The sequence below is a fragment of the Dysidea avara genome, chromosome 1 (assembly GCF_963678975.1).
Source record: "Dysidea avara chromosome 1, odDysAvar1.4, whole genome shotgun sequence".
In the NCBI taxonomy this organism is placed as follows: Eukaryota; Metazoa; Porifera; class Demospongiae; order Dictyoceratida; family Dysideidae; genus Dysidea; species Dysidea avara.
This window is the reverse complement of record NC_089272.1, coordinates 54,937,513-54,949,962: the sequence shown is the minus strand read 5'-3', so window position 1 is coordinate 54,949,962 and position 12,450 is coordinate 54,937,513. Positions and strand designations below refer to the sequence as shown.

General features: G+C 36.7%; 2 protein-coding genes across 2 annotated transcripts in view; both read right to left on the bottom strand.

Moving 5' to 3' along the window:
• The window catches only part of LOC136236135 (fibroblast growth factor receptor 2-like), a 45,512-nt gene extending 35,848 nt beyond the window's left edge, over positions 1–9,664 (bottom strand). The window contains exons 1-7 of the mRNA XM_066026238.1: positions 9,507–9,664; positions 7,926–7,991; positions 7,613–7,864; positions 6,447–6,524; positions 6,317–6,394; positions 5,296–5,364; positions 2,368–2,446 (exon numbers count right to left, since the gene is read on the bottom strand). Of these exons, the coding sequence (XP_065882310.1) occupies positions 2,368–2,446; positions 5,296–5,364; positions 6,317–6,394; positions 6,447–6,524; positions 7,613–7,864; positions 7,926–7,991; positions 9,507–9,575 (691 nt within the window). The 5' untranslated portion in view covers positions 9,576–9,664. The remainder of the gene's footprint in view (positions 1–2,367; positions 2,447–5,295; positions 5,365–6,316; positions 6,395–6,446; positions 6,525–7,612; positions 7,865–7,925; positions 7,992–9,506) is intronic.
• Positions 9,665–11,749: 2,085 nt separating this feature from the next.
• The window catches only part of LOC136247662 (uncharacterized), a 3,380-nt gene continuing 2,679 nt past the window's right edge, over positions 11,750–12,450 (bottom strand). The window contains exon 7 of the mRNA XM_066039492.1: positions 11,750–11,769. Coding sequence (XP_065895564.1) covers positions 11,750–11,769 — 20 coding nt within the window. The remainder of the gene's footprint in view (positions 11,770–12,450) is intronic.

Here is a 12,450-nt window from a genome sequence, read left to right as displayed (position 1 = left end):
ATGGCTACAATGATGTTAATAATTTTAATAATGGCTATTTGTATTTATTATCATTAGCACAATTGCAGCCATTTCATAGCTGCCATATTTGATTTCACAACGTTTCACCTAAGTTGTTTTTGCATGAATCAAGACTGTCATGTGGCCAATAAATCCGGCGACCACACTGTGAGTATATTAACAGGAAGAAAGAAAACAGCTTTTTCATGCATGCATAGCTCCACGGCTAGGCATGAGGCTATTATGCTCCAAAAATTGAGCATTATGCTTTTGAGCAGTGCTCAGAAAATCACCTATTATGCTTTTGAGAATTGCCCATTATTCCCAAAATTATGCTACCATAATGCCAGTTTACTTCTGTACCAGACCATTTTTATTGATGTTTAAGCTTCCAATAGTCTTGTTGGTTGCTGTATTAGAGTATTTCGTTTCAATGCGATTGCTTTATGATAGTAAATAATATTCAGTGACTGTTCTATTAGAGTTTCTGACTGCTCTATTAGAGTATCTCGATCTTTTTTAACGGAATTGTGCAATCTGCAGATTTTCCTACTGTTAAAGCTTTATAATCACTTGAAAATGCTAGCATAATTCCTGATTCCCACGCATACTTATTATGCCCGAAATTATTCCGGCATAATCGCCGCATCCCTATCCACGGCCCCTTCTCCAAAGCACACCATTTTTTGCATGATAGCTATCCCCCAGGTAGGGTACACCACACAGCAAAATTAATTTGATTAAATTCACAACAGCCATTTGTGAGATATGGGTGTTCAAAATTTCTTCGTTTTTTTCTTCTTATGTTGTGAGGGGGGGGGGGGCTACAGAGGCTTAAATTTCTTTTCACACACTTTGCAAAAATTGCTATAAAATGCAAATGTGTAACTCAATTGCCTTGATCTTTGGCACAAATAAAGAGCATGTAATGGTGGATATATGTACCAAGTTTGTTGTGAATCTGAGGGAGTTATGAGCATTTATTCACATAAAAAATTAAACTTCTGTCACGTTTACTGGGTAAACTGAGTATAGAAATAACTTGAAAATTGGTGTTTAGATAGGCTGATCATCGTAGTAGTGCCTTTTGATAGTTTGAATAGTAATAAAGTTACAGCAACAAAGTTGTAAAGCAAAAATCAAGCAAGTGTAAAATCGAAGGATCAAGATACTGAAATAGAGCAGTCACCATAGGGTTAAAAAAAAGATGTGCAAAAAAAATTGGGGAAAAACAACAACTTACCAGAGTTCAAACCAGGGACCTCCATACCTAACACCTGCATCTTAACCACTGAACCACCGCTACCTTGGCTGATCACCTTACTTAATTTGTGTTTTATACATGAAATTTCTAGTTGAAATAATCAAACGTTTGTAATTTCATAGATCTACCAGTATAAGTATTAGATTGTTTTAGAACATTCAATATATGTTCTATTAGAAGTCTTCAAAAATATGTACACTCTATTAGAGTATTACAATAATATTATCAAATATTGAATTAAATCATGCAATGAAATACATTTATAAGTCAATAATCATCATTGTATCTACATAGAAAATAGGGATGCAGCGATTATGCCAGCATAATTTTGGGCATAATAGGTATGTGTGGGAATCAGCAATTATATTAGCATTCTGAGGTGATTATAAGTAGGAAAATCTGCAGATTGCAGAAAACATCGAGATACTCTAATAGAGCAGTCAGAAATTCTAATAAAACAGTTACTGGATATTATTTACTATAATAAAGGAATCACATTGAAATGAATACTTTAATACAGCAACCAGCTAAAGAATTCAAGACTATTTGAAGCTTAAACATCAATGATAATGGCCTGATACAGCAATAAATTGGCCAATTATGGTGGCATAATTTTGGGAATAATGGACAATTCTCAAAAGCATAATAGGTGATTTTTGAGCACTGCTCAAAAGCATAATGCTCAATTGTTGGAGCATAACAGCCTCATACCTAATAGAAAAGAAGAAATGTGAGTAAAAACAAACCTCAAACTCAGCCATAGGCTGGATTTGGGGCCTTGTAAGTACAAAAAAAGTAAAATCCACACAAAAACAGCTAAGCTGTGGAAAAATGGTGTGGTCTTGGTGAAAAAGTTGTGAAATCAAAGGTGGCAGCCAAGAAATGGCTACAATGATGTTAGTGCTAAAAATTTTAATAATGGCTATGTACATTGTTAAAATTAAGTAGCATTAACACCATTGCAGCCATTTCTTGGCTGCCACCTTTGATTTCACAACTTTTTTCACTCAGGCTTTTAAGGCTCCACCATTTTTTTCACAGCTTGGCTGTTTTTGTGTGGATATAAAATACATACCACATTATAAGAGTTACCATAAGCTTACATCGTGCATTGAGAGATGTAATTTGTATTGGATTATATCCACATCTGTATTTATATTCTTTCTTGTAGAAAAATGTAAACTGCAGAATAGAATTAAACAATGCATACGTAATTAGTATGGCATTGAGTATCAGGGGCAGATCCAGAGTTTTGATGGAATGGGCACCTTGCTGAAAAAAGGTGAAGAGGAAAAAAATGTCACAACAGTAATAGCTAGTTACCCTTTACATATATATTCACATATATATTATATCATGTATGTTATGTAAAGTAAAATCCTTATTTATAGCTTCATAAGTAAGCTATAGGCTTGAGCCAATTATGCTTTGAAAATTGCCTATTATGCTTTTGAGCAGTGCTCAAAAATCCAGCCTATTATACTCAAAATTATGCTCTCAAAATCTAGATTATGTTCGAGTGCTGACTGTTTTATTAGAGTATATTTGCATTTCCTGACTGCTGTATTAGAGTAAGTGACTACTCTATTAGAGTATCCTGTCCATAAAATGTGAATAATCAGTCAAGAAATGGTAAAAATAATAACACTACAAGGTTTTTGATATAAAATTCAGTAATAATGTGCAGTATGTTCATGTTGTGCAGTATTTCTGATGCGTGAATTGCGCATTTTAATTAAAATTCTTGAAAATCGTCCTATTATGCTGGCATAATGTTTGATTCTTTTGTTAGCCTATTATGCTCGAAATTATGCCGGCATCATTGGTGCAAGCCTAGTAAGCTACATTGCCTCAGAACATTGTGACTGCTTTATTAGAATAATTGACTGCTCTATTAGAATATCTTGATCTTGTATGCAATTTTTGAAGGAGGGGCACGTTCCCCTGTGCCCTCCCCCCCTGGATCTGCCACTGAGTATTGACACTTGTAGAGATCATCAAAGTTTGTATAGTTAGAAATGATTAATACACAGAGTACAGGTGTAGCTGCAACAGCTACAGTATATACTTCAATGAAAATAATAATTGGTATAGTGCACAACGGCATAAACTTCCAAAAATTAATAAAGTGTATATCTCCCAGTTGCATTGAGTAATCAAATCAGTTCTTGGTGTGGGAGCACCCTGTAGCACAACCTAACTGTTGCACCTTTAGTTGCCATGGAAACCTTTATAAATGGCGGATAATTTTGAAATACCATTTTTGTAGTTTTTGTAAGTGGTTCTATGTTTTACATCAGAATTTTAAAAACTATGTACCACATGAATTGTTATTGATGTCTCCCTGATTCTTACTGATCAAATTTTGAAAATTTATTTTTGATTCAAGTTTAGTACAGATTATGTGTTTTTCAGGTAATTTCGTAAAAACGTATGTAGGGTTTCAAAAATTAATTAATTGTATTCAAATTATTATCACCTTTTCCCTAAAAGAATGCTTAACAAAACTTACAGAATAGATTTCCCATTTTTAATCTGGCCTAAAAGTTGTTAACAGTTATTTTTAAAAATATAAAAATCAAACATAATTTCTATTTAGTGCACACCATCTAAACAGCCATACTAATGAATTTTCAATATACTTTTGGATATAACTGATCACTACAATAAATACTATTTATTGCAATGCTATAGCACAAAGATAAGGAATGATATGTAATTTTAAAAATGCATGCTTGAACTGGATTTTGGAAGTTTATGCCTTGGCGCACTGTAGCACTGGTAGGATAAAATCAAGCATACAATAAGCTGTGAAAAAGTGCAATAGTCTTTAAAAAGTTCAGGGTTAAAAAATTGTACAACAAAATGTGGTGGCCAAGAAATGGGTGCAATGATGTTAATGCCAATCAATTGTAACAAAAGTTAATAATAAGAGAGGAGAGTGTCTAACACTGTATAGTCCTGTAATAGATGATTGTGCAGAAGTTAAATGGCTTCCTTTCCACGTAACATACAGACTGGCTAGTATATTTTCGCATTTAACCACAAAGACTATCCCAGACACAAGGACGTGAGTTCAATGTACAAGTTCACCATGAAGAGCATTGCTCTTTTGTGTAAAGAAGTGAGGCTGTTAACCTCAAACATAACTCTGGGGGAGCACGTCTGAGAAACCAATAACACTGAACTGAAGCTAGACGGAGTATCGCTTTGAATTTTCACTGCGTCACCATGTTACCCTACCTCTGAGCATTCTTCAATTGAAGGAGCACTGTTCCCTGTACATACCAGCTCAGTCTTTGGTTCAGTCTTCGAATATTCTCAAGGATTCATTATGGTGCGGCTAAACTAACTTCGGTAACAAAACGAACAAATACTAGAAGCCTATACATTACACGGAAAAGAAGCCGTTTAACTTCTGCGCAATCATCTATTACAGGACTATACACCATTAGACACTCTCCTCTCTTATTATTAACTCTTGATTGTAATAATGACAAAGCATTCTCAGTCTAAAAATCTTCAAATTCAGAACAGATATCACAGAGCAATGTATGCATGAAAATCAGCTCCTATTAATACACACACATACTTCAATGGTGTGTCATGACAGCTTCTAATACTGTATGACACACCACATGTGTATGCTGGGATCGTGGAAGTGTACACACACTACAACTGTATCACTACAAAAATATTTTGTGGTTACTATATACAATAACTTAAAAACAACAGCCTCTCCTAAAATATACTTGCTTATATGTTATACATATGTCAATCTTAACAACAAACAATCTAAAAATACTTTGTTACTTTGATATGAAATACATTAAACCTCTTTAACCGATATACCCCTCAGGTCCTTTGCATTAATAATCTCAAATATACCAATTACTGCTATCCACAACTACTAACGCCCTCCATAAAGAAATAAATGCAGTAAAGAGAGTTCTACAGTCCCTATAAGATAGGCCAAAAATGCTATGACATGTGATGTTACATACTGACACTGTTTATGTGTAGTCACTTACCCAAATTGTCAAGGTTTCACTACTTGGAAAGAATTTCCTTAAACTAATACGGTATTCACTTGCATCTTCCTAAATTCAAGAAAGCAATGAATAAAATATGCATTCCGGTAAGTGAGTGGACAAAACAACATTAAGTATAAACAAGGTGTAATGAATGTATGGCGTGTAACTGAACTTTCCATGTATTTCTTGCATTAGAGCATTTGACTACTCTGTTAAAATATCAATAAACCATTTTATACTGCCACCCTAAGAAGCAGCCATCATATACAGTGAAGTCTGGTCAAAGGTTAGGAACAAAGTCCTGTCAAGTTCATATTCAGCTCAGCTAAATACATGTCATTAATACAAATTTACAGACATCATAACTATAGAGGTATTCAGAAGAATCCGAGAACATGTATATTTATGGAATGTTGTTTTGTCATGTTAATAGCCACAATAATTTATGAGTAATATTAAAAAACATACAGATCCATTTTGAGACTCTGGATGCATGAATAATATTATTGCAACATGATCTCAGTAGTGGTTGATAATGCAACGGTTCCTAAATTGACTGGACATGGAAAATTTATCCTATTGTATCCACAACATAGTAGAAGGATCTTATTATGTCACAAGTCTTGATGCAGCTGTTATGTGGCTACAGTACACCAGTGTTGTAATGGTATTGGTACATTAGTGGCCACTCCCTTGCATTGTTAACATAGACAGTGCAACAGTGCATGCCATCTTGGCTTTTAGACTCCCTCCTTGTGCTTTGATGGGACCCTGTGTCCAGACAAATTGCATTATGGTCAGACATCTATGCTATTTGACCATATTTTGTCTGGTGTCTGGACATTATCATAGGCCTCTGCACTAGGGACCTGCAAAGAAGGCCACTACAAGCCTGTGTAGCAGATATAACTCTAATGGGAAATTTGCTAGCTGGTTAAAAAAGAACAATTGCATATATGTAGCACTATAATAATGAAATCTTCATTTGCAGTAAGTGCATAGCTAAAGTATCACTTACACACTCTCGTATGCACTTTTCACGATCTGTGTCCTTATATTGCAGCGAATCACAATTGTCTGAACACAAATACTCTTTCTATAGATGTAAGAATAATAGGTCACAATGCATGCAGATATTTATAACTTACGTGTACTTTATCACTAAAGCATTCTGAACCAAAACTCGTCATGCTGCTGTTGTGGTCAGTGGGAAACAAGTAGCTTGGCTGCAAGTATGTGAATTTACAAGTTAATGTTGTGCTACACAAGTCAGTAGTTAGGTCAACATTTTATTAACTTTATGTTTTCTGTCACCCGCATAAATTTGCTGGCTATGTGAGTGTTATACACTTGAATAAGAAAAAACATGTAAAACATAATTCAGTTTGAATCATTTCCACTTACTTACATGGCTAAGTGTGCCCATGCACGACATTGATTGTATTGCAGATGCATGCTAGTTTTCATATTTAGCAACTCCCTCTCCCCCTCCCCCCCTTCCCCCCACCTGGATCTGCCATTGCACGTGTTAATTAATTTATTTTAACTTATTTATTGGCATTTGAGGTAGCACTGCATCAAAGTATTTCCTTTGTACTATTATAATTATGGAGGCACGGTTCTGACTAGTAGAAGACATCTTAAAGACTTACAGCTGATTTCAGGTTGCTTGCAAAATGCAAATGAAAATTCACACACATGAGTTGCAAACTTGACTACTTGTAATGTTTGAATGTGCTGAATAACTAGCTCAGTATGTCCCTATAACAATCTAAGGTGGCAAGTAATTTGGTTGCGCTATTACAAGGAGCTTGATTGTAAAGAAGCTCGCATGGGTGAAAACCATGTGTCTGGTAGATTGTTCAAAATTCGCAAACAATCCAAAATCAACTGTAATAGTAATTTTTCCAAACAAGCTGTGATTGTAGGATTCAATTTTAATACATCAACAGTAGTTTGTTTTTTACTTTTGTAAATGTAGCAATTAAAGTAACATAATTAACACTAGTCTCTTAAAATTGCTATATTAGCAAAAGTAAAATCTAACTACTGTTTGATGTATTAAAATTGAATTCCACAATCACAATTTGTTTGGCAAATTCAACCCCACAATCGCAGCTTACTTGGTTCCTTATAATAAGAGAAGGGTATAGCAACTAAAGATTTTGTCAATTAGGTGAGTCTGCATGCTAAACTAGAACATATTAGTTATACCATGGGCACTTGTGCTTTGCCTGTATATATGCACTTGTGCCCATGGTATAACTACGTATTACATATACACATAGATGGTACAACTTCATATTGCACTTACAAACTTATCAGCACTTTGATCAAATCTTTCATGGTTGCTGATGGAAATTGTGAAGACAGCCAATGCTTGCAATGCTGCTGGATCACTCTCTAGTAATAAATGAAGTGAATAGTTGCTCTTGCCATTATAGTTGTATTGCTGGATCAAAGAAATTTGGTAGTTGGGTGCAATTGATTGATCACATATAGGTAATTGTGTGGACTGAGTCACCACAACAGTGTTATTATTATTATACGCTGGGATGGAGATGAGCTGAGGAACAAGAAAGAGCATGACACACACCTTACAAATACTATGTTAGTAACTTTCTTACAGATATTTGATATTGACACCCTTTATCTATTTGTTCTTTTTTCCCAAGCGTATATCTGGTCTGATCCTATGAATACATACATATTACAATAATAACAATAGTACTCAATAATATGGTAATGCAGAAGGGATCATCAGTATCACCAAAACAAACAGCATCTCAAAGTAATGCTGTGAAAAACCATACAGAAAAGTTTACATGGCAAAAGCTACCTTGATGATGGAATCTTAATGTGTCTGATCCTGAATCTAGCACAATGAAATCTATGATACTAGGCCTCTACCTAACTTACCATGCACAGTTGATGGGCTATTGGCTTAAGAGTGCACTACACAACCTGCCACACTAACTAACTCATGGCATGTAGGTTCCGATAAATGTGCAAAAACCATTCTTATCGCCCAAGAAAAGAAGTTTGATTTTTTCACACGAACACAAAGCTTAATGAATGCACTATCAAATTTCACTGTCATAGTTGACCAGAGTAAAGTGACCTGCTTTTGCTGGCTGCATTTTTATGCACAGTGGCGAGCCGTACGAGTGGTCTGGAGTCTTGATGGTCCCTGGCCAACCAGGAGATGACTGTGTGTGGCTGTACAGCTCCGTGGTGTTGGACAATGACCTGTGCTATAAATTTCCTTTCATTTTAGCCAGTTCTGAGCCCTGAATGACCCATAACTTGGCCTAATTCATCCCAGCACGTTCTTTTTCAATTTTTGAACACCATCTTGCCCGCCTTCCAGGGCTCCCACCTCCCACCCTTCTGGAGCTTGCCTGATACAGACAACCTCGGTTTAAAAACTATCTAAAATGGCAGGAAACTTAGCTGTTGGTTACTTCTTCAGTGGATGACCTGGAAGGTAAGGAACTGCTGTAAAACATGTGAAAATGTGGTATGCGTAGCTACCACCACTGACCAGCTACAACACTCCGAATATTTAAAACAAACATTTCTCAATACTTTTAAATGGGCGATAAGAACGGTTTTCCCAGAGACAGTCACAAATATCCTTTTTCAGAACCCTAAAGTGTCTTAAATCATGTAGTGATCAATTTCTAATAAGGAAATCTGGTTGTAATGTTAATTATTTATATCAACAATTTGTTTACAGGCACTCATATATAGTTAGATTCCACAAAATATATATACTACTATAATGAGATGGGAAGGCTGCTTCCTCAGTTGTCACTAGGTCACCAGGTTTCCATTATACAGCTGGGTAGACTGGAGCAAAGTGAACAAAGTTCCTTGCTCAAGGAAACAACAACACCAAGTAGGCATAATTGGGTAATGAACTAGGAACCTTTTAATTACTAGACTAATGTGGCTATGTTGCCTCGCACACAAACACGCACACGCACACACGCACACACACACACATACACGCATGCGCACATGCCCACACACACATACATGCGGGTGAGCACACGCACACACATACACACACATATACACACACATACACATACACACACACACAACAGTTAGCACTTGAAAAAGTATGAATTTTCAAGTGCTAACTGTTGTGTGTGTGCATATGTGTCTGTGTGTGTGTAATTTACATTGGACTAGTACTGTACCTTTTGTAGTATTATCATATTCAAACTTTTACATTTAATCTTTTTGCGATTCCCAGTCACGTTTAACATGAAACCTTCCAAATATGTTACATCTAAAACAAAAATTCCAATATCGAAACAATCCTATGTATATATAATCCATGCAATAATTCAGCTCCAAGCGTTGTAGACAGGGCCACCCAGTGAAATTAAGGGGCCCAGGGCAAAGAGCTAAAGTGGGGCCCCAGGGGCAAGGAGGTTTCCATTCTGAATCACAACTTCACCCAAGCTGTTTAAGTTGAAGACAAAAAAAAAGTCATTACATGCTGACAATGTCAATAGCTACCCCTCACCAACCATATCTCCTTATTTACAAGCTTGCTACACCGCTCCTCTGAAGAATACTATGACTGCTCTGTTAGAGTATCTAGATCTGACTGCTCTATTAGAGTATATCCATCATTTAAATAGGTATTCAAGGGGCCCTTCATGGGGCCTCCTGGGGGCCCTTTCAGGCTGGGGCCCAGGGCAAAATGCCCCAGTTGCCACCCCCCGTGGATGGCCTTGATTGTAGATTGGTCTAACTTGGTTAAGACAACACCTTTATAAAAAGGTAACTGTGAAGGGGAACAACAGCTAGTTATTTAGAGAAGTAGAGTTATAAACTGTTCTGTTTCTGTGAAGCCTTTGCATATTTTAGACAGCACTGATGGTTACACTTCAGCATAGTTTTATTTTCACCATGACTGCCATTCCAACTATGATATGTACTTCAGTGTTCCTGCTACCATACAAGGAAATCATGCTAGTTCTCATTAGTAAAAGACTTGAACAGTACAAAGGAAAGCCTTAAACAGTGTGTTCAGAGATTATATTTCTTTTAAAATGCACCATGGAAAATGTATTATATAGTTATACAACGGTCACGAGTGCTCTGCCTGATATAAACGCACGAGCCTGAGGGCCATCAGGCCCGAAGGCAAGTGCATTTATACAGGCAGAGCACGAGTGCACGTTGTATAGCTGTTATGTACCATTCACCTAATAGGTGGGGAGAGTCTCACAAGACGGCTGTAACACTTATAAAGGCCAGGTTTCTAACATCGATTGTGGGTAACCAAGCCTGACGTTGCGATGACGTTCCCCCTGCAGTACTGCAGCCACCTGAGATATTGAAAGCTAGTACGCTATGGGATAATTATAGCACTAACCTGCATTCGCTGTTCCACTCTATCATGTAGTGCTCAGCATGCCAGCGTGCCATATAGACTAAGCACCAGACTAATCGCCATAGTGATTCTCTCGAGCAAAAAAATCAGCTAAATAGACGGTTTAAGTAAACAAAACCTAACTACTAAACGATACTAGTCTAATTCGTACTATTCACACTGGCTAAACTCGAATCTGGTGGCATGACAAAACTAGTTACCACAATCGAACGTAAAGGTTAGTATTATTTAGAATATATTTGTTTTATTGAGTCATTGTCGAAGTGGACTACAGTTTAATCTGGGCTAAGATGGCACCAGACTAGTAAGGTGTATAAGTACGTTTATATATATATATATGTAGACTAGAGTTGTGGCCACCCGTGTTGGCTTTTTCGATCGCCATTGGCTGCTTGTAAACATTATACGTATTGGTGACGTTATGGCCCACAATCGACCTTTACATGTCAGGCTATAAAAGAATTCAAGTGATCTGTGTAGTGTCTTTCCACCTATTAGGTGAGGTGTCGTAGTGGTCTTCGCCACCGGCACTTGTGCTATGCTGCACAAAACCGCACCCAGTGCAATATCTGTATATTGCACTGCGGTCGGTGCATTATAACTTATAATGCACTCGTTGTGGTCTACAAAACCGCAACCAGTGCGTTATAAGTTATAATGCACTCGCTGCGGTCTGCAGCAGTGCACTATACAAATTATGACACTGGCGGTACCTTTGAACTGCCCACGCAGAGTGGTACATTGTGTGATAAAACTTAGTTTCCCGCTTTCATTCTTACTTATGTAGCTTACATTTGCTCACAAGGGAGTGGACAGGTAAAGAAACATACAGATACACTAAACATTTTTCAGGATACTAGGTATGGACCCACAACTGGAACGGAATCTGGAATATAATTGCATACTATTAGGTGGTAAGTAAGGGGGTCTTTGGGCTAGTATCCCCCTCTGTTGGCTAGGAGGGAAGGCTACACCAAAATGACGGCTACACCAAAATGACATCTGGCAGATTACATGTTTCTGACTCCCTGGGCTCTAAGCCTTCTCACAGGTCCCTAGTGAGATAGCATTCACAAAACAAATCTTAATAGAATAGTCAAATTATCTAATTAATAGGGACTCGCATCTGCATTGAGAGAAAATCTGTGAGTTAAGTGTTACCTCTATACTAGCTTTACTGCATTACTGGACTACACCCAATTATTCATGCTATTAAGATGCAAAAGGAATTCCAAGTTTCTCTTTTATTTGTCTGAAGTTTTTTTGCTTTCAGACAGAGCTCGAATTGTAAAATCGCATGAAGATTAGGTATACTAATTTCACAGTATGAAGACTGGGAGATAGGTTTCAAGGGTTGAAATTTTAACTGTCAGAGTTTCAAGTCATCAGTTTGCAATAATTTATGAAGTACCTCAGCATTTTACAAGCCCAAATCAAAGATTATGTATTCTCTACTGTGATGCCAAAAGTCAGTATTTTGGCCACAGCTATATAAATCACTTATAGCTGGAGCAGATTACCTTACTTTTATATACCAGTGAGTATATATGCACTTAATTTGACTGTTCTATTAGAATTTATGTATGACTGTTCTATTAGAATGGATGTATGACTGTTCTATTAGAGTAAATTAATCTGGGACTAGATCCTGTATTCTTACATATACTGTTGGGATACGTAGTTTGAGAATAGCTAGCAATATTCTATTACTGAAAAAAATTATAAGAACTCCCGTA